We start from the raw sequence: 20,000 nt of genomic DNA, 5'->3' as shown, positions 1-20,000 counted from the left end.
TTTGTGATGGAGTTTGCGCCACAAAAGCACTTTATTAGCATGAAACTCTGAAGATTTGAGCTTAAATTGCGCGTACGGCCCATTTGCGAACTTTTGCGGATACTTGCGTACGTCCCGTTTGTGTCCTGGACCCCACAACTCGCACTTTGTGCCGTGAGATATTAAAAATGATTATGAAACCGTAATTAACTTTATGAAAACACAGACAACATGTAAGCAGAAGTCCCAGTGAGGTCCAGACCTGCTCTCTGTGTAACGTGTCTTGAGAAAACCTTTGTGATGCTTTGGCACAGTCGATTAAACTGAATTGACATTTGTGTTTCCTGTTTTTGTAAGTTTCATTTGTTTCTTCGAGCGCGTCGTTTATGAAGAGTCTTCCTTCAGCAAAGTTTGTGTCCCTGCAGAAGAAAACTCCTGTTTCTTGTTGTATTTATCGTCCTAATGAGACGCTTCCGTTCCCTTTTCTGTCTTTGCGTCTGTTGGGCGTGTTTAACGTGACCTCTAAATGTCAGCGGCTTGTTGGTTTGTGGTTTGCACACGGCACTGCTGCCCTTTAACGGGTTTACTGGGTCGTTTCCACGGCACGAGCATCCACTTTAAGATCAAACGCGAGTCATCGACACAGTCAGGAGGGCGAGAACACGCGTCACAGCAACGAAACAGATAAATTCAACATGAGTTTGGTCGATTTGTCTGAAAACAAAGAGCGCCGTAGATCGGCTGATTGGTTCGGCACCATGAGCCAGTGACTCCTATAAGAACGATCTAACGTTGTTAAACAGCTGCAGCTTTAAAACATGTGGTTAACATCGTGAATAAAGTGCAAACGCATCGGGTTAAGTTTAGAAAAAGGTCGGTTTGGGTTTAATTAAGTAGGTTACTTAAGAGAAGTACGTAAATCAAAACAAGTCTACGGTGACTTTTGGTTTCACGTGGGACCAGAGGTGTGCACAGAGTTTTTGAAGGGCAGGCCTCACCACTGAAGAGTACTTTTGGCTCCTAAATGGCCCTTTAGCACACGATTAGGCTCCTAGAGGACACTTTAGCACATGTTGTGGCTCCTAGAGGACACTTTAACACACGTTTATGCTCCTAGAGGGCACTTTAACACACGTTTATGCTCCTAGAGGACACTTTAACACACGTTTTGGCTCCTAGAGGACACTTTAACACACGTTTATGCTCCTAGAGGACACTTTAGCACATGTTTATGCTCCTAGAGGACACTTTAACACACGCTTAGGCTCCTAGAGGACACTTTAACACACGTTTATGCTCCTAGAGGACACTTTAACACACGTTTTGGCTCCTAGAGGACACTTTAGCACACGTTTTGGCTCCTAGAGGACACTTTAACACATGTTTATGCTCCTAGAGGACACTTTAACACACGCTTAGGCTCCTAGAGGACACTTTAACACACGTTTATGCTCCTAGAGGACACTTTAACACACGTTTTGGCTCCTAGAGGACACTTTAGCACACGTTTCGGCTCCTAGAGGACACTTTAACACATGTTTTGGCTCCTAGAGGACACTTTAACACACGTTTATGCTCCTAGAGGACACTTTAACACACGTTTAGGCTCCTAGAGGACACTTTAGCACACGTTTTGGCTCCTAGAGGACACTTTAGCACACGTTTATGCTCCTAGAGGACACTTTAGCACAGGTTTATGCTCCTAGAGGACACTTTAACACACGTTTATGCTCCTAGAGAGCACTTTAGCACACGTTTTGGCTCCTAGAGGACACTTTAGCACACGTTTAGACTCCTAGAGGACACTTTAACACACTTTTTGGCTCCTAGAGAGCACTTTAACACATGTTTTAGCTGTCTCCCCCCCCCCCCCCATGCACGCGTGTGTTTCGACTTTGCCGCTCTTCATAGTAAGTTCCTCCACCACCTCTACAAACATGAATACGTGTCTTAATCACAGAGACGTCGTCCACATGTTTTCAGTCTATGGTCAAAATAAGCCGCGTACACAGTCGACCTTTATGGACGCTTTATAATCAAGCCTTTGTTTGTTGCTGTAAAAAGGTTGTAAATGTAGATCCAGTAGCAGCAGTTCAGTATTTATGAATCAAAAACAATCAAATGCAAAGTGACCGTGAACAGAGGGATGAGTCAACGTGTGTCACAGCGGCGTTGTTCATTAAACGGAGACACTCACACATGAAAGTGTCTCTGTGAATGATTAGCACCAGTTAACATACCGCACCTTATTACAGTGTGTGTGTGTGTGTGTGTGTGTGTGTGTGTGTGTGTGTCTTAAACAACGGCAGCGAAGACACTTCTCCTGCATTGTGAGGACATTATCGCCGGTTCCTGACGGCTTCAAAGGACCGTTTGAAGGTTAAGACTTCAGGCTAGAATCAGGTTTAGGTTAGAGTGAGTCACACCACACGTTATTACAGTGTAACTGTGTGTGTGTGTGTGTGTGTGTGTGTGTGTGTGTGTGTGTGTGTGTGTGTGTGTGTGTGTGTGTGTGTGTGTGTGTGGACTTACAGCACTTTGAGGTTGTAGAGGCCGGCGAACGCTCCTCTGGGGATGAAGGACAGATCGTTGCCCGCCAAACGCCTGAGACAGAGAGACAGAGAGCATCGTGAAGTGTTCACTGACGTCTGCCAATGTAAAGAACAACAGATGAACTCCAGCAACAGAATCAACCTCCTCCAAACAGCATCGACACCGCAGTGCAACCATAACACACAGCTACTACAGAGTAAGGGGTGTGTTCACATCGCATCCGAACACAGAGCGTACGCAGCCGCCAAGCACTCCGTCGTTTTTGTGCTTTCCGTAGAAATCATCACGACAAAGACGTGAAAACCTGTTTAAGGGAACAGATCGACCAGAGAAGGGCTTTGTTTTTGTCACTGCGTCGTTACCTCGAGTTACTTTGTGAAAAGCTTATTGTTAGCTTGTTGTAAACTTGTTCATACCTTGTTGTTAGCTTGTTAAGTTGATATACCTGTTGTTAGCTTGTTGTTACCTTGTTGTACCCTGTTGTTAGCTTGTTGTTGGCTTGTTATAAGCTTCCTTTACCTTGTTGTTAGCTTGTTAAACTGTTGTACCTGTTGTTAGCTTGTTGTTAGCTTGTTATAAGCTTGTTGTACCTTGTTGTTAGCTTGTTAACTTGTTGTACCTGTTGTTAGCTTGTTGTTACCGTGTTACACCTTGTTGTTATCTTGTTATAAGCTTGTTGTACCTTGATGCTGGCTTGTTTACTTGTAGTACCTTATGTCAACTTGTTGTTAGCTTGTTATAAGCTTGTAGTACCTTGGTGTTACCTTGTTAGCTTGTTGTACCTTGTTGTTGGCTCATTGTACCTTGTTGTTGGCTTGTTATAAGCTTGTTGGGCCTTGATGTTAACTTGTTTACTTGTTGTACCTGTTGTTAGCTTGTTGTACCTGTTGTTAGCTTGTTGAACCTTGTTCTTGGCTCATTAAGCTTGTTTGGCCTTGTTGTTAGTTTGTAACCTTGTTGTACCTTGGTGTTGTAAGCTTGTTAGCTTGTTGTTAGCCTGTTGTCAGAAACAAAACCTGCATGGCTTTTTCTGGCAGATATGCAGCGTCTACATGGACGCACCCTTAAATTTAACGTGTAAATGATTGATTTTATGATTTGGATCTAATCTAGAAAATAAAAGTGAGTAGAGTAAAAGTTCCAACGCTGGAATACATTTTTAAATATAAACAAAAGACATTTACTGTCCGACATGTGACTTTATATCTTTATATCTTTATCTTTAGTGTTTCCTTTAAACAGCAGACACCACTGGGCTGTTCTGGGTCCTGGCTCTGTCGGTCCTCAGAGGCCAAACAGAGTTCAGCCAGTCCGCATGTACCCAGCATGCATCTCTGCGGTGTCCTATCGCCGTTGTGACGTTTCTCACGCCACGGTGACAAATATCACACACACGCACACACACACACACACACACAGCTGGCAGCAGAGCAGAACAGCAGCCAGAGTCATGTTCGGGTCTCTGTGAGGTCAGCTGTTCACGGGTCCGTCTGTCCGTCCGTCTGCAGGAGTTCAGTGTTATTAAAGTGTTCATACATGACATGACACGGCTGCAGAGATGAGATCGCATGTCCTGTCCTCACAGATACTTGAGCCGCTCGCCCGCTCAGACACCCTCACAGAGGATCATCCAGTCACTATCCAGAGTTCATGGAGATATCTGAGGATTGAGACGTCGAGACACTGATGGATCAACGTGTGTGTGACTGTAGGTGAACACTAAACCCCCGGCAACCACACAAAATGCCTCTACCTCTGCAGATTTCAGGATGAAAGACACTCTGAGACACTGGCGTGCACAGGTGGGGCGTTCAATTGTTGAATTTGTGTGTTAAAGTGTCCTCTAGGTGCCAAAACGTGTGCTAAAGTGTCCTCTAGGAGCATAAACTTGTGTTAAAGTGTCCTCTAGGAGCATTAGCGTGTGTTAAAGTGTCCTCTAGGAGCATAAACGTGTGCTAAAGTGTCCTCTAGGAGCATAAACGTGTGCTTAAGTGTCCTCTAGGAGCATAAACGTGTGTTAAAGTGTCCTCTAGGAGCATAAACGTGTGCTAAAGTGTCCTCTAGGAGCATAAGCGTGTGTTAAAGTGTCCTCTAGGAGCATAAACGTGTGCTAAAGTGTCCTCTAGGAGCATAAACGTGTGCTAAAGTGTCCTCTAGGAGCATAAACGTGTGCTAAAGTGTCCTCTAGGAGCATAAGCGTGTGCTAAAGTGTCCTCTAGGAGCATAAACGTGTGTTAAAGTGTCCTCTAGGAGCATAAACGTGTGTTAAAGTGTCCTGTAGGAGCATAAACTTGTGTTAAAGTGTCCTCTAGGAGCATAAACGTGTGCTAAAGTGTCCTCTAGGAGCATAAACGTGTGCTAAAGTGTCCTCTAGGAGCATAAACGTGTGTTAAAGTGTCCTGTAGGAGCATAAACGTGTGTTAAAGTGTCCTCTAGGAGCATAAACGTGTGTTAAAGTGTCCTCTAGGAGACTAAACGTGTGCTAAAGTGTCCTCTAGGAGCATAAACGTGTGCTAAAGTGTCCTCTAGGAGCCTAAACGTGTGTTAAAGTGTCCTCTAGGAGCATAAACGTGTGCTAAAGTGTCCTCTAGGAGCATAAACGTGTGCTAAAGTGTCCTCTAGGAGCCTAAACGTGTGCTAAAGTGTCCTCTAGGAGCATAAACGTGTGCTAAAGTGTCCTCTAGGAGCCTAAACGTGTGCTAAAGTGTCCTCTAGGAGCATAAACGTGTGTTAAAGTGTCCTCTAGGAGACTAAACGTGTGCTAAAGTGTCCTCTAGGAGCATAAACGTGTGTTAAAGTGTCCTCTAGGAGCATAAACGTGTGCTAAAGTGTCCTCTAGGAGCATAAACGTGTGTTAAAGTGTCCTGTAGGAGCATAAACGTGTGTTAAAGTGTCCTCTAGGAGCATAAACGTGTGTTAAAGTGCCCTCTAGGAGCCTAAACGTGTGTTAAAGTGTCCTCTAGGAGCATAAACGTGTGCTAAAGTGTCCTCTAGGAGCATAAACGTGTGCTAAAGTGTCCTCTAGGAGCCTAAACGTGTGCTAAAGTGTCCTCTAGGAGCATAAACGTGTGCTAAAGTGTCCTCTAGGAGCATAAACGTGTGTTAAAGTGTCCTGTAGGAGCATAAACGTGTGCTAAAGTGTCCTCTAGGAGCATAAACGTGTGTTAAAGTGTCCTCTAGGAGCATAAACGTGTGCTAAAGTGTCCTCTAGGAGCATAAACGTGTGTTAAAGTGTCCTGTAGGAGCATAAACGTGTGTTAAAGTGTCCTCTAGGAGCATAAACGTGTGTTAAAGTGTCCTCTAGGAGCCTAAACGTGTGCTAAAGTGTCCTCTAGGAGCATAAACGTGTGCTAAAGTGTCCTCTAGGAGCATAAACGTGTGCTAAAGTGTCCTCTAGGAGCCTAAACGTGTGCTAAAGTGTCCTCTAGGAGCATAAACGTGTGCTAAAGTGTCCTCTAGGAGCCTAAACGTGTGCTAAAGTGTCCTCTAGGAGCATAAACGTGTGTTAAAGTGTCCTCTAGGAGCATAAACGTGTGCTAAAGTGTCCTCTAGGAGCATAAACGTGTGTTAAAGTGTCCTCTAGGAGCATAAACGTGTGCTAAAGTGTCCTCTAGGAGCATAAGCGTGTGTTAAAGTGTCCTCTAGGAGCCAAAACGTGTGCTAAAGTGTCCTCTAGGAGCATAAACGTGTGCTAAAGTGTCCTCTAGGAGCATAAACGTGTGTTAAAGTGTCCTCTAGGAGCATAAACGTGTGCTAAAGTGTCCTCTAGGAGCATAAACGTGTGCTAAAGTGTCCTCTAGGAGCATAAACGTGTGTTAAAGTGTCCTGTAGGAGCATAAACGTGTGTTAAAGTGTCCTCTAGGAGCATAAACGTGTGTTAAAGTGTCCTCTAGGAGACTAAACGTGTGCTAAAGTGTCCTCTAGGAGCATAAACGTGTGCTAAAGTGTCCTCTAGGAGCCTAAACGTGTGTTAAAGTGTCCTCTAGGAGCATAAACGTGTGCTAAAGTGTCCTCTAGGAGCATAAACGTGTGCTAAAGTGTCCTCTAGGAGCCTAAACGTGTGCTAAAGTGTCCTCTAGGAGCATAAACGTGTGCTAAAGTGTCCTCTAGGAGCCTAAACGTGTGCTAAAGTGTCCTCTAGGAGCATAAACGTGTGTTAAAGTGTCCTCTAGGAGACTAAACGTGTGCTAAAGTGTCCTCTAGGAGCATAAACGTGTGTTAAAGTGTCCTCTAGGAGCATAAACGTGTGCTAAAGTGTCCTCTAGGAGCATAAACGTGTGTTAAAGTGTCCTGTAGGAGCATAAACGTGTGTTAAAGTGTCCTCTAGGAGCATAAACGTGTGTTAAAGTGCCCTCTAGGAGCCTAAACGTGTGTTAAAGTGTCCTCTAGGAGCATAAACGTGTGCTAAAGTGTCCTCTAGGAGCATAAACGTGTGCTAAAGTGTCCTCTAGGAGCCTAAACGTGTGCTAAAGTGTCCTCTAGGAGCATAAACGTGTGCTAAAGTGTCCTCTAGGAGCATAAACGTGTGTTAAAGTGTCCTGTAGGAGCATAAACGTGTGCTAAAGTGTCCTCTAGGAGCATAAACGTGTGTTAAAGTGTCCTCTAGGAGCATAAACGTGTGCTAAAGTGTCCTCTAGGAGCATAAACGTGTGTTAAAGTGTCCTGTAGGAGCATAAACGTGTGTTAAAGTGTCCTCTAGGAGCATAAACGTGTGTTAAAGTGTCCTCTAGGAGCCTAAACGTGTGCTAAAGTGTCCTCTAGGAGCATAAACGTGTGCTAAAGTGTCCTCTAGGAGCATAAACGTGTGCTAAAGTGTCCTCTAGGAGCCTAAACGTGTGCTAAAGTGTCCTCTAGGAGCATAAACGTGTGCTAAAGTGTCCTCTAGGAGCCTAAACGTGTGCTAAAGTGTCCTCTAGGAGCATAAACGTGTGTTAAAGTGTCCTCTAGGAGCATAAACGTGTGCTAAAGTGTCCTCTAGGAGCATAAACGTGTGTTAAAGTGTCCTCTAGGAGCATAAACGTGTGCTAAAGTGTCCTCTAGGAGCATAAGCGTGTGTTAAAGTGTCCTCTAGGAGCCAAAACGTGTGCTAAAGTGTCCTCTAGGAGCATAAACGTGTGCTAAAGTGTCCTCTAGGAGCATAAACGTGTGTTAAAGTGTCCTCTGCTCTATTCCCGTGTTCTACTGAGTGACTAATGGCCTTGAGTGTAAACTCTGCGTCGTAAGCGTGTCTCTTAACAGGAGCCATTTTGGGCTCTTTACACAAACACACACATGGAAATGAAACGGCACGCTTCACACAGTCGTATATCTCAACAGGCACCGCGCGTTACTTCTTCTACGGGGGAAATAGAGTCGGCGGCTGCTCACCGTAGTTGGAGACCTGTTGTGGCTCAATATTGGTCCATATATAAGGAGCACCAGAGTATAAGGTGCACTGTCGGCTTTTGACGCCTTATAGTGCGGAAAAAAACGGTATTTCATTTACGAGAGAGAGAAACTTGGATATTCTCTGAGATTAAAGTTTTAAATTAACAAGAAACAAAAACACAAATTTACGAGAAAAAGACAAATATTCTCTTAAAATGAAAATTAACAAGGAAAAATATAAAGGAACCACATCCTTTCAACCTCAACACACCACAGACGCCTCACAACCACACACACACACACACACACACACACACACACAGACACACAGACGCCTCACATCCCAACACACACACACACACACACACACACACACAGACGCCTCACATCCCAACACACACACACACACACACACACACACACACACACACACACACACACACACACACACACACACACACACACACACACACACACACACACACACACACACACACACACACACACACACACACACACACACACACACACACACACATACACACACACACACACACACAGACGCCTCACAACCCAACACACACACACACACACACACACACAGACGCCTCACAACCACGCACAGAACCCGTCTCCAGGAGACACTAAGGAGAGATACACACACACTGTTGTTGTTGTTGTTGTTGTTATTAAAGTTGGATATCCGTTATATGTGTGTGTGTGTGTGTGTGTGTCTGCGTCCGTGTGTGTGTGTGTGTGTGTGTGTGTGTGTGCGTGTGTGTGTGTTGACTCACAGCTCCTCCAGGAAGTGCAGGTTGCTCAGAGCTCCGCTGGTCAACACGGTCATGTTGTTCATGCTGAGATCACTGCAGAGGAGAAGAGACGCTGATGTCAGTGACGGAGGGACAGGAAAGAACTTATTACCGTATCTCAGGGCGCCCTCCCACTGTGCCTCCGTCCCGTGCCCCGTGCTTTAGGGTCCTTGTCCCCCCCTCCAGGCCCGTTTGTACTCACACTACCTGGGCCTCGGAGAATGCTTCGTACACGTGCAAACGTGCTTTACTAAAGCCCACCTCTCCCAAACGGGCCGTGGGCGGCAAGCGTGCCGCTCCTAGACGTGGTACGGTTGCACTCACACTGGTCAAAGGAACCAGACTTTAGCCGTGACACGTGCTGGGGCACGGGACGGAGGCACAGTGGGAGGGCGCCCTTAGAGTATTGTATGTTATCGTATCGTACAGCTGACACTCGTCCATTGTTATGTATCAGCAGAATATACTGAAGCTTTTCAAAGTAAAAGTATTGATCGTGCAGTTTTTGTGTTTAACTGTTATCACTGATGTTTCTAAGTGTTTTTTTACATTTGTGCTTAAACACAAGTATGAAATATCTGCGTCGTTCTACTCTGCGGTGAAACATCGTGTGTTTCTGCACAGAGACTCAGGTTCATTCACTCTGCTGCTTTTCCTGCTCGCCGTCTCTTTCCAGTAACTTCCACTCCTGCCTTGTTCCTCACTCAGGTGTGTGTTGACTTTCAGCGGCTCTTTGAAGGCGTGTGTGTGTGTGTGTGTGTGTGCCTGTATGTGTGTGTGTGTGCCTGTGTGTGAGGGTTCATGAGTGGACGCTTTGTCGGACTAAATGTTTCTCTGTGTGTAATGAGTTGAATGGAGCCTGTGTTTTGGACCGAACAGCGTCTCTGTGGCGTGTTTTATGTCTCTAATAATTCCCTGTAATGAGTCGTTAATGCAGTGTTTATATGACGGCGTGAGCGTTCACATCAGCGTGCTGCTTTTACAACATTCAGTAAAACACGAATGTTCCTGTGAACGCTATTTTCATCAGCAGCAATAAAACTGAATATATAAGAGCGCCACAGAGGGAACTATTTATTATTTATTTATTTATTTATTTATTTATTTATTTATTTTCTTTCTTTCTTTCTTTCTTTATTCATTTATTATTTATTTATCTATTAATTAATTAATTAATATATTTGTTTGTTTATTTATTCACCTATTCATTTATTAATTAATTAATTAATTTATTTATTTATTTATTTATTCAGTTATTTATTTATTTATTTATTTATTCATTTCATTATTTATACATTTATTTATGTGTTTAGTTATTTATTTATTTATTAATCTATTCATTTATTTAATTTTTATTCATTTATTTTATTTATTTATTCATTTATTTATTTGTTTATTTATTTGTTTATTTATTTGTTTATTAATTAATTAATTAATTAATTAATTAATTTATTTATTTATTTATTATTCATTTGTTTATTTGTTTATTTGTTTAATCCTCTTGATTTCTATTTGTAATAATAATCTGAATCAGTAAAGTGACTAAAGCTGCAGATAAATACTGCCCCCCCCCCCTCCCCCTCCCTGGTGTCTCTCCAGGTGAGTCCAGGTGAAAACACGGTGACATCAGTGATTCTGATTGGCTGAGAGCTTCTCCTTCCTTATCTGACCCACACGTCTTTTCTCTGCCCTTTGTGTCGTCTGATAACCATCGACGGTAACGTCTCTGCACACACACACAGGAGGGTCTCACACACACACACACAGACGCACACACACACACACACGCACACACACACACACACACACACACACACACACACACACACACACACACACACACACACACACACACACACACACACACACACACACACACACACACACACACACACACACACACACACACACACACACACACACACACACACACACACACACACACACACACAGAGGGTGTGTCTGCAGGTTGAATACACCGGTTGTTAAGAAGCTTTCTCAATACTCCATATAAAGCCTGTTTGTGTGTGTGTGTGTGTGTGTGTGTGTGTGTGTGTGTGTGCAGAACGTTCCTTTACTCTGCACAGTGTTACGGCTGATTGGCTTTTACTGCTTTAACACACACACACTCATTAGCTACCTCACTGAATATATATATTTATATACATGTGAGTGTGTGTGTGTGTGTGTGTGTGTGTGTGTGTGTGTGTACAGACAGAGAGTTGTTCATTACCCAGACTGAGCTCTCTTCACATAAACAGTTTCCAGTAAAATCTGTATTTACACCAAAGACTGTGTTTGTTCATCGTTTCAAACATTAATATTTTTTATTAAAGAATAAACTGCCGCTTAAAACATGCAATATGTACGCAGTATGCATATATATATATATATATATATATATATATATATATATATATATATATATATATATATATATATATATATATATATATATATATATATATATATATATATATATATATGCATATGTGTGTTTTTATATGTTAAAAACCACCAAGATCTAAAAGTGTTTGGTAAAAACGTTTCTTAAAACTGGATAAAAAGACAATTTATGAAGCTTCTGACTGACACAAAGTGAACTTAATGTAACGGAGCGTTAAATGAATAAAATAACAGTTTCAACATTTGTGATAATGTAAGAAAACAACTAAATATAAAGGTGTACCACAGGGTTCGACGCTGGGTCCACTTCTTTTCTATTTTTTTGTTAATCTTCCTTTAATTTGTTCTAATTCTTCTGTTCGACTGTATGCAGACGATACTTGTTTATACTTTTCAACCTCATTTACCTAATTTTAACGTGTAAAAGTTAGATTTTTCTGGTTTGAATATTGTTAGAAACATTCGTGATAAATAAAGGTGTACCACAGGGTTCAACGCTGGGTCCACTTCTTTTCTCTGTTTTAGTTAATTTTCCTTTAATTTGTTCTAATTTTTCTGTTCGACTGTATGCAGACGATACTTGTTTCTACTTAATAAACCTTATTTACTGCAAAACAAGATAAATTTCATCCTAATGAATAAACTTGTACATATAAAACATAGATTTAGTCGTTTTAACGTGGAAAAGTTCGATTTCTCTGGTTTGAACATTTTTGTAAACATTTGTGATAATGTAAGAACACAGCTAAATATGAAGGTGTACCACAGGGTTCAACGCTGGGTCCACTTCTTTTCTATATTTTTTTAATAATCTTTCTTTAATTTGTTCTAATTCTTCTGTCTGAACGTATGCAGACGATACTTGTTTATACTTCTGAACTTAATTTACTGCAAAACAAGAAACATTTTATCCTCCTGAATAAACTTGTACATATAAAGAATAGATTTAGATGTTTTTATACATTTTAACGTGGAAAAGTTTGATTTCTCTGGTTTGAACATTTTTGTAAACATTTGTGATAATGTAAGAACACAGCTAAATATAAAGGTGTACCACAGGGTTCGACGCTGGGTCCACTTCTTTTCTATATTTGTGTTAATCGTCCTTTAATTTGTTCTAATTTTTCTGTTCGCCTGTTTGCAGACGATACTTGTTTATACTTTTGAACCTTATTTACTACAAAACAAGAAACATTTTATCCTCATGAATAAACTTGTTCATATAAAACGTGGATCTAGTCGTTTTCAGACATTTTAACGTGGAAAAGTTAGATTTTTCTGGTTTGAACATTGTTAGAAACATTTGTGATAAATAAAGGTGTACCACAGGGTTCGACACTGGGTCCACTTCTTTTCTATATTTTTGTTAATCTTCCTTTAATTAGTTCTAATTCTTCTGTTCGACTGTATGCAGACGATACTTGTTTCTACTTCTGAACCTCATTTACTGCAGAACAAGAAACATTTCATCCTAATAAATAAACTTGTACATATAAAACATAGATTTGGTCATTTTCAGACATTTTAACGTGGAAAAGTTTGATTTTTCTGGTTTGAACATTGTTAGAAACATTTGGGATGATGTAAGAACACAACTCAAATACATAAAGAACATAAATCAGGTTGTTTTTACACATGTTAATGCTTAAAAGGAAACATATTCTAGTTTTAAAAACAGTGAACAGCTTTTTCAAGGCAGAGTAGGGAGAGAGAAAGATGACAACAACAACATTACTGACACGGATGATGATGATGATGATGATGATGATGATGGTGGTGGTGGAAGTTTCACTTTAACAATAAGGAGATACCCACCTCTGATTACCCTGCTGGAAACACATTACATCATATGACCTCATATGTTTACGTGATGCTCAGATTATTGTTTTTTTTAACACCACAGGTTTCTGTTTGTTCCAGACTTCAAAATCGAAATCATCAGTAAAGGTTTCAGCAAGTTTAAGACGACATTCAACATGTTTGTTCATCCTCAAGGAGAAAAATTAGGTAAACAGGAACAAGAAAACTCCGCGGGAACCTTCAACCTTCTTATCTCGACCACAAATTCACGTTGTTTTTCTAAATCTGCAGATAAGAAGTGAAACTGGATGAATGAATCACATGTGTACAGAGCTGTTGTTTATCCTGCTGGTTGCTTATTCTTTGGGAGCCTGACAGCAACAGATCAGAGAATAAAACCCAGCGCGTTCACTCGCCCGGGGGGCCGCCGCTGACCCCCCGAAGACGACTGAAAGAAAGACAGAAAGAACGAGAGAAAGAGGACAAAACCAGAGAGAGGCCTCGCTGTCACACAACACAACTCTTTTCTTTCTTTCTGCAGAGTTTGTCTTTCTGCGGCACCGCCGACATTTGAATAATCGTCTGATATCCGTCAGTTTGACACACACGCACGCACACACACACAGACACACACACGCACACACACACACACACACACACGCACACGCACTAGCACACACACACACACACACACAGAAACTTCTTGATGTTTTGTTGGATTCGATTCCTGATTGGAGCTTTAATAAAGACACAAAGAACCTTTGATCGACTGTCGTCCTGTGTGTGTGTGTGTGTGTGTGTGTGTGTGTGTGTGTGTCCATCTGCCTGTCTTAGACAAACTGTAAGGAAAGTGCTTTCATTGACACACACACACACACACACACACACACACGCACACACAGATTTTCTGAATAGAAGAAGGTTTTCTTTAATGAGAGTGAAATTTAAATCCTGGACATTGTGCTGCTTTTAGACCAGAGCCAAGACGGGCAGGTTTTCCTTCCACACACACACACACACACGCACACACACACACACACACACATACACACACACACAGTACAGTGATGTAATGGTTTTGCCAGAGCTGTCTGGTATCGAGCCGGTCACCTGCTGTGAGGTGAAATGGACTTGAATTAGTTTTAGTGTTCGCTTCAACAGGAGTTTACACTCAAGTGGAAACACTGAAACTTCACTGACACTTTCATTAAAAAGGACCAAACTGAAGAGTTTCTGCCTCTTTTTTTAAAAAGTACAAATCACAGACAGTTCACCACTTTCCCCAAAGCGTACCGAACAACTGAGCAGCCTTATGTGCCCCCATTAAAACACAGAGGAGTAAAGTTTATTACATCATTTTCTTATTTTACAAAAGACGGGAAAGATTTGAGGGTTGATTTGATTAAAGGATATTTGAAAAACTCGTCTTCAAGTGCTGCAGTAAGATCTTTAAGACATCAAGTAACTTTCAAACCTCTTCTGAGAAGAACCTGAAACATCCTCAAAAACCAGTAGAGCCTCTTCGGTCGTGCTCCAGGAACCTTTTTAATAACCTGCAGACCGCCCCACCTCTTCAAGAACCCCTTATTCATTCATTCGTCTTCAACCGCTTGTCCCTGTCGGGGTCGCGGGGGGGCTGGAGCTGATCCCAGCTGACATCGGGCGTGAGGCGGGGTCCACCCTGGACAGGACGCCAGTCTAAACATCGTCAAATACTCCAGGTCTTTAAGGACCTCAGACATTCTCAAGCCTGTTCAAGAACCCCTGAATACCTCCTGTGACCCCAGATTTTCCTCAAGAACACCTTCAAAGATGAAGAAGTTCTGCTCCAGGAACCCATTTAAGGACCTCTGAAACCACAGAATTTCTTGAGTCTCCCCCAGAACCCCTGGAACCTCCTACTACCACCTATATGTTCCTCAAGGAACCTGAACCATCCTCAAGAACTGGTAAAACATCCTCAAGTGCTCCAGGAACCTCCTCAAGACCTCAAGAAATGTCCAAACCTCTTGGAAATCACCTGAAACATCCTCAAGATCCAGTAGAACCTCTTCGGGTCGTGCTCCAGGAACCTTTTTAATAACCTGTAGACCGCCCCACCTCTTCAAGAACCCCTTAAACATCTTTAAATACTCCAGGTCTTTAAGGACCTAAGACATTCTCAATCCTGTTCAAGAACCCCTGAATACCCCCTGTGACCCCAGATTGTCCTCAAGAACACCTTCAAGGATGAAGAAGTTGTGCTCCAGGAACCCATTTAAGGACCTCTGAAACCACAGAACTTCTTGAGTCTTCCCCAGAACCCCTGGAACATCATACTACCACCTATAACACCAGAATTTCCTCAAACCTCTTCAAAAAAGGAACCTGAAACATCCTCAAGCACGGGTAAAACATCCTCAAGTGCTCCAGGAACCCCTTTAAGAACCTGCAGACCTGAAGAAGCTTGAAACACAGAAATTACCAAGCACCTCCAAGAAACCCTGGAACTTCTTAATAACCCTCTGTAACCCCAGATTTCCCTCAAGAAGACCTTCAAGAACTGGTGAAAGATCTTCAAGTACTCTAGGAACCTCCCCAAGACCTCAATCAATGTCCAAACCACTTCCATAATGACACCTGAAACATCCTCAAGAACCAGTAGAACCTCTTCAAGTCATGCTCCAGGAACCTCTTTAAGGAACTCAGTATTGTTGGAGCCTCCCCCAGAACCCCTGGAACATCTTAACATCCTCTGTAACCCCATATTTACCTAAACAAACTACAAAGAGGACACCTGAAACATCCTCAAGAACTGGTAAAACATCTTCAGGTGCTCCAAGAACCTCTTTAAGGTCTCAAGAAACTTTCAAACTTCTTTCAAGAAGAACCCCAGATTTCCCTCAAGGGATACATTCAAGAACTGGTGAAACATCTTCAAGTGCTCCAGGAACCTCCCCAAGACCTCAATCGACGTCCAAACCACTTCCATAAAGACACCTGAAACATCCTCAAGAACCAGTAGAACCTCTTCAAGTCATGCTCCAGAAACCTCTTTAAGGACCTCAGTAATTCTCAAGCCTCCTCCAAAACCTTTGAATAATTCCTGTAACATTAGACTTTTCTCAAAAACCTTTAAAGACGACCCCTGAAACATCCTCCAGAACCAGTAGAACCTCTTTAAGGACCTCTGAAACTACAGAAACTCTAAAGCCCCCTCCAAATAACAACTGTAACAGTGCTCCAAGAACCTCTTTAAGGTCTCAAGAAACTTTCAAACTTCTTTCAAGAAGAACCCAAGATTTCCCTCAAGGGATACATTCAAGAACTGGTGAAACATCTTCAAGTGCTCCAGGAACCTCCCCAAGACCTCAATCGACATCCAAGCCACTTCCATAATGACTCCTGAAACATCCTCAAGAACCAGTAGAACCTCTTTAAGGACCTCTGAAACTACAGAACACCCAAATAACCCCCTGTAACCCCAGACTTTACTCAAAAACTTTCATAGAGAACAACTGTAACATCTTAAAGTGCTCCAGGAAACCTCTTTAAGGACATGTTAACCTTCCTAAAGACACGTGCAAACCTCTTCAAATGCTCCGGGTCTTTAAGGACCTCAGAATCCCCAGAACCCCTGGAACATCTTAATAAGTCCCTGTAACCCGAGATTTATCTAAACAAACTTCATAGAGGACACCTGAACATCCTCCAGAACCAGTAGGACCTCTTCAAGGACCTCTGAAACTACAGGAATTCTCAAACCTCCTCCAAAACCCCTGAAAAATTCCTGTAACATCAGATTTTTCTCAAAGATCTTTATAGAGAACAACTGAAACATCCTCAAGAAGCCCTCAGCTGCTCAAAGTGACTTCACTCTTTCTTTCTTTCTACTTTTTAAAAACTTTGTCTTTTTCTTAACCTCCATATTTACAACATGCACATGCGCGCGCGTTGCAGCAGAGCGCGAGGGACGTAAACAGAGTGGACAGGTGCTCCGGTTCTCACACACACATGCACGCGCACATGCACATGCACACACGCACACGCACACACACTGGACTTACAGGTAAGAAGTGAACACGCTCAGGTTGCTCGGTACCTCCCGGAGCCCCAGGTCCGAGCAGTCCACCCGGTGCAGCAGCCCGTCCACCTCGCACCGGCAGCGGCCAGGGCAGCCCGCCCGCCCCGCTCCTCTGGCCCCGTCCCCGGAGCTCTCCACCCTGGACACCGCGGAGCTGCTGCTGTTCCCCGCCGCTGCGCTCTCCTCCACGGCCGCGGAGCTCCGCATCTGCACCGCGGACACGCAGCTCCCGAACCCGGCGGAGAGGAGCGCGAAGGCGGCTAGCAGAGGCACGGACCCCGGCATGTCCTCCCCGGAGCGAGCACGGGTCCGATCCGACAGAAACACCCAGGAGCGAGGGTCCAACACGGACACGAGCCGCGGATCTGGATCCTGGAGCTCAGATGATTTGATCCGGATCCGAAATAATCAAAAGTTTGATTCGGGCTCCAGGCTGCACGCGTGTGTGTGTGTGTGTGTGAGTGAGTGTGTGTGTGTGTGTGTGTGTGAGAGAGAGAGAGTCCCTCCACTCACTACAACAGTGTGTCAGCCCTGTTTACTTTTATACACTCACTCTGTGTGTGTGTGTGTGTGTGTGTGTGTGTGTGTGTGTGTGTGTGTGTGTGTGTGTGTGTGTGCCTGTGTGTGTGTGTGTGTGTGTGTGTGTGTGTGTGTGTGGTCAGAGGTGACATGAGCAGCAGAAATAAACAAGAAAAACACTGAATTCATTCATAAAATTGAATAAACACATAAATGAATCATCTTTTTACACAATGTGACCAAAGAATTTTACACTAAACTCATTAAACTGTAAATAAACACTGAAGAAAGTCTCAAACTAATATTTATATTTATATTAAATGAGATGTGACATGTCGTGTAAATGTAATATAACATAAATTTAAATATCTGACAGAATCTAAACTGAGTCACTTCTTCTGACGATGATTTAAAAATAAAACACTTTCATGCTTTGTCTTAATTTAACCTCCTGTTGCCCTCAAATTTCACTAACACCGTTTATTCTCGGGGTCAATTTCACCGTTAAACATCTGTAAAATGATCATAATCAATGTGTGACTCAAGTGAAGTCTTTAGTACTTTATGTTTTTATTTAACAGAATGAAAAATATCACTGATGTTAAACTGCATGGAGGGATTTCTGTGTGTGTGTTTTAAAGTAAGTCTGTTATTTTAAGTGCTATTTTGTGTTATTTGTAACATCTGGAATGAAAGTAACGTCCGTTATCAAGGACAGCAGCATGAATTTGACCTCATATAAGATTTGAATATTAAAATAAACAATAATAATAATGATTAAATCCTCCAGATGATCAAACTGACCCAAAGGAACACCGATGACACAAGTACATGTACGATAAGAACAATAAAAAAATATATATAATCATGATAATTTTAGGTTTTTTATGAGTCGTCCCCATAAAATGAGGAAAAGTCATAAATATAAAGCAAAAAAACACAAAAAAGACGTCGTTATTTAGAGATTTTAAACATTAAATGGGGTCAAATTGACCTTTAGGAGAACAGGAGGGTTAAGTGATTTTCTCAACATTGAACCAAACTAATGTTTTCACGTTTGCTTTGACTCCAGTTCATTTATTTACACATTTGATCCAAACTCATCTCATCTTCAGCCTCTGATCCTGGGTCAGGTCTCGGGGGCAGCAGCTTTAGCAGGGGACCCCAAACTTCCCTTTCCCGGGCCACATTAACCAGCTCTAACTGGGGGATCCTGAGGCGTTCCCAGGCCAGTGTGGAGATATAATCTCTCCACCTGGTCCTGGGTCTTCCCCGAGGCCTCCTCCCAGCTGGACGTGCCTGGAACACCTCCCTAGGGAGGCGCCCAGGGTTCATCCAGACCAGATGATCCTGAACCACCTCAACTGGCTCCTTTCAACACAAAGGAGCAGCGGCTCTACTCCCAGTTCCTCACGGATGCTGAACTCCTCCCTCTCTCTCTAAGGGAGACTCCAGACCCCCTCCTGAGGAAACACAGTTCACACGCTTGGACCTGGACCTGGTTCTTTGGGTCCTGACCCAGCTTTCATGACCACAGGTGAGGGTAGGAACCAGGACTGAGGGTAGATCCAGAGCTTTGCCTTCCTCAGCTCTCTGTTCATCACAACGGTGCGGTAGAGCGACTGCAGCTCCGCCCCCGCTGCTCCGATTCTCCGGCCAAACTCACGCTCCATCGTCCCCTCACTCGTGAACATGATCCCGAGGTACTTGAACTCCTTCACTTGGGGTCAGGACTCGTTCCCTAGAGGGAGACAAACTCACACAAAAGGGAAGAGAGGAGGGTACTGACAGAGTTTCACCGTGCAGTCCGTCATTTCATCCTGTTTTAATGTCAGTTAGAGACAAAAGCACCTTTTCTGACGCTTGATGTGATAAATGTCACTGATGTTTCATGTGTTTTGGTGAATAAGGAAACTTAAAGCTGCATTCTCTCTAATGTCCAGCAGGAGGAGACTCCACTTAAAGCTGCATTCTCTCTAATGTCCAGCAGGAGGAGACTCCACTTAAAGCTGCATTCTCTCTAATGTCCAGCAGGAGGAGACTCCACTTAAACCTGCATTCTCTCTAATGTCCAGCAGGAGGAGACAGAAGTGTGATTGTCGGTAGATATTTTTGTCGGGTGAGAACAGGTGGCGGTAATGAAATCCACCATGAAGTAGAAGAAGAAGAAGAAGAAGAAGAAGAAGAAGAAGAAGAAGAAGAAGAAGAAGAAGAAGAAGTCAAATGTCGTCATGTTGAAGTTTTGCACCTTTGTTCCGTTCAGCTTTAATTTCCTCAGCACACACTGAGCTCTGGCTGATGATTAACACTATAAGAGAGATATGAAGATGGTTATCACACACACACACACACACACACACACACACACACACACACACACACACATTTAAAAAGTTCAATAACTGACGTCTGCTTCTTCTTCTCTGCGTCACCTTCAGTCAGACTCTGACCTCTGCTGGAGGATCCGTTCACTGCACCCGAGCTCCTTCACAGCACATGTT

The 20,000-nt window shown here is 42.9% G+C and overlaps 1 protein-coding gene across 1 annotated transcript in view; it reads right to left on the bottom strand.

The window, feature by feature from the left end:
- The window catches only part of LOC310962885 (leucine-rich repeat-containing G-protein coupled receptor 5-like), a gene marked incomplete at its 5' end in the record, with an annotated part of 40,225 nt that extends 22,960 nt beyond the window's left edge, over nt 1–17,265 (bottom strand). Inside the window, 3 exons of the mRNA XM_083935494.1 lie at nt 2,512–2,583; nt 8,694–8,765; nt 16,964–17,265. Of these exons, the coding sequence (XP_083791620.1) occupies nt 2,512–2,583; nt 8,694–8,765; nt 16,964–17,265 (446 nt within the window). The remainder of the gene's footprint in view (nt 1–2,511; nt 2,584–8,693; nt 8,766–16,963) is intronic.
- Between the last annotated feature and the right edge of the window lie 2,735 nt (nt 17,266–20,000).

Source organism: Echiichthys vipera (genome assembly GCF_963691815.1).
Source record: "Echiichthys vipera genome assembly, chromosome: 20".
Classification (NCBI taxonomy): Eukaryota; Metazoa; Chordata; class Actinopteri; order Perciformes; family Trachinidae; genus Echiichthys; species Echiichthys vipera.
The sequence above is the reverse complement of the archived record's forward strand: the minus strand, read 5'-3'. Positions and strand labels throughout refer to the sequence as shown.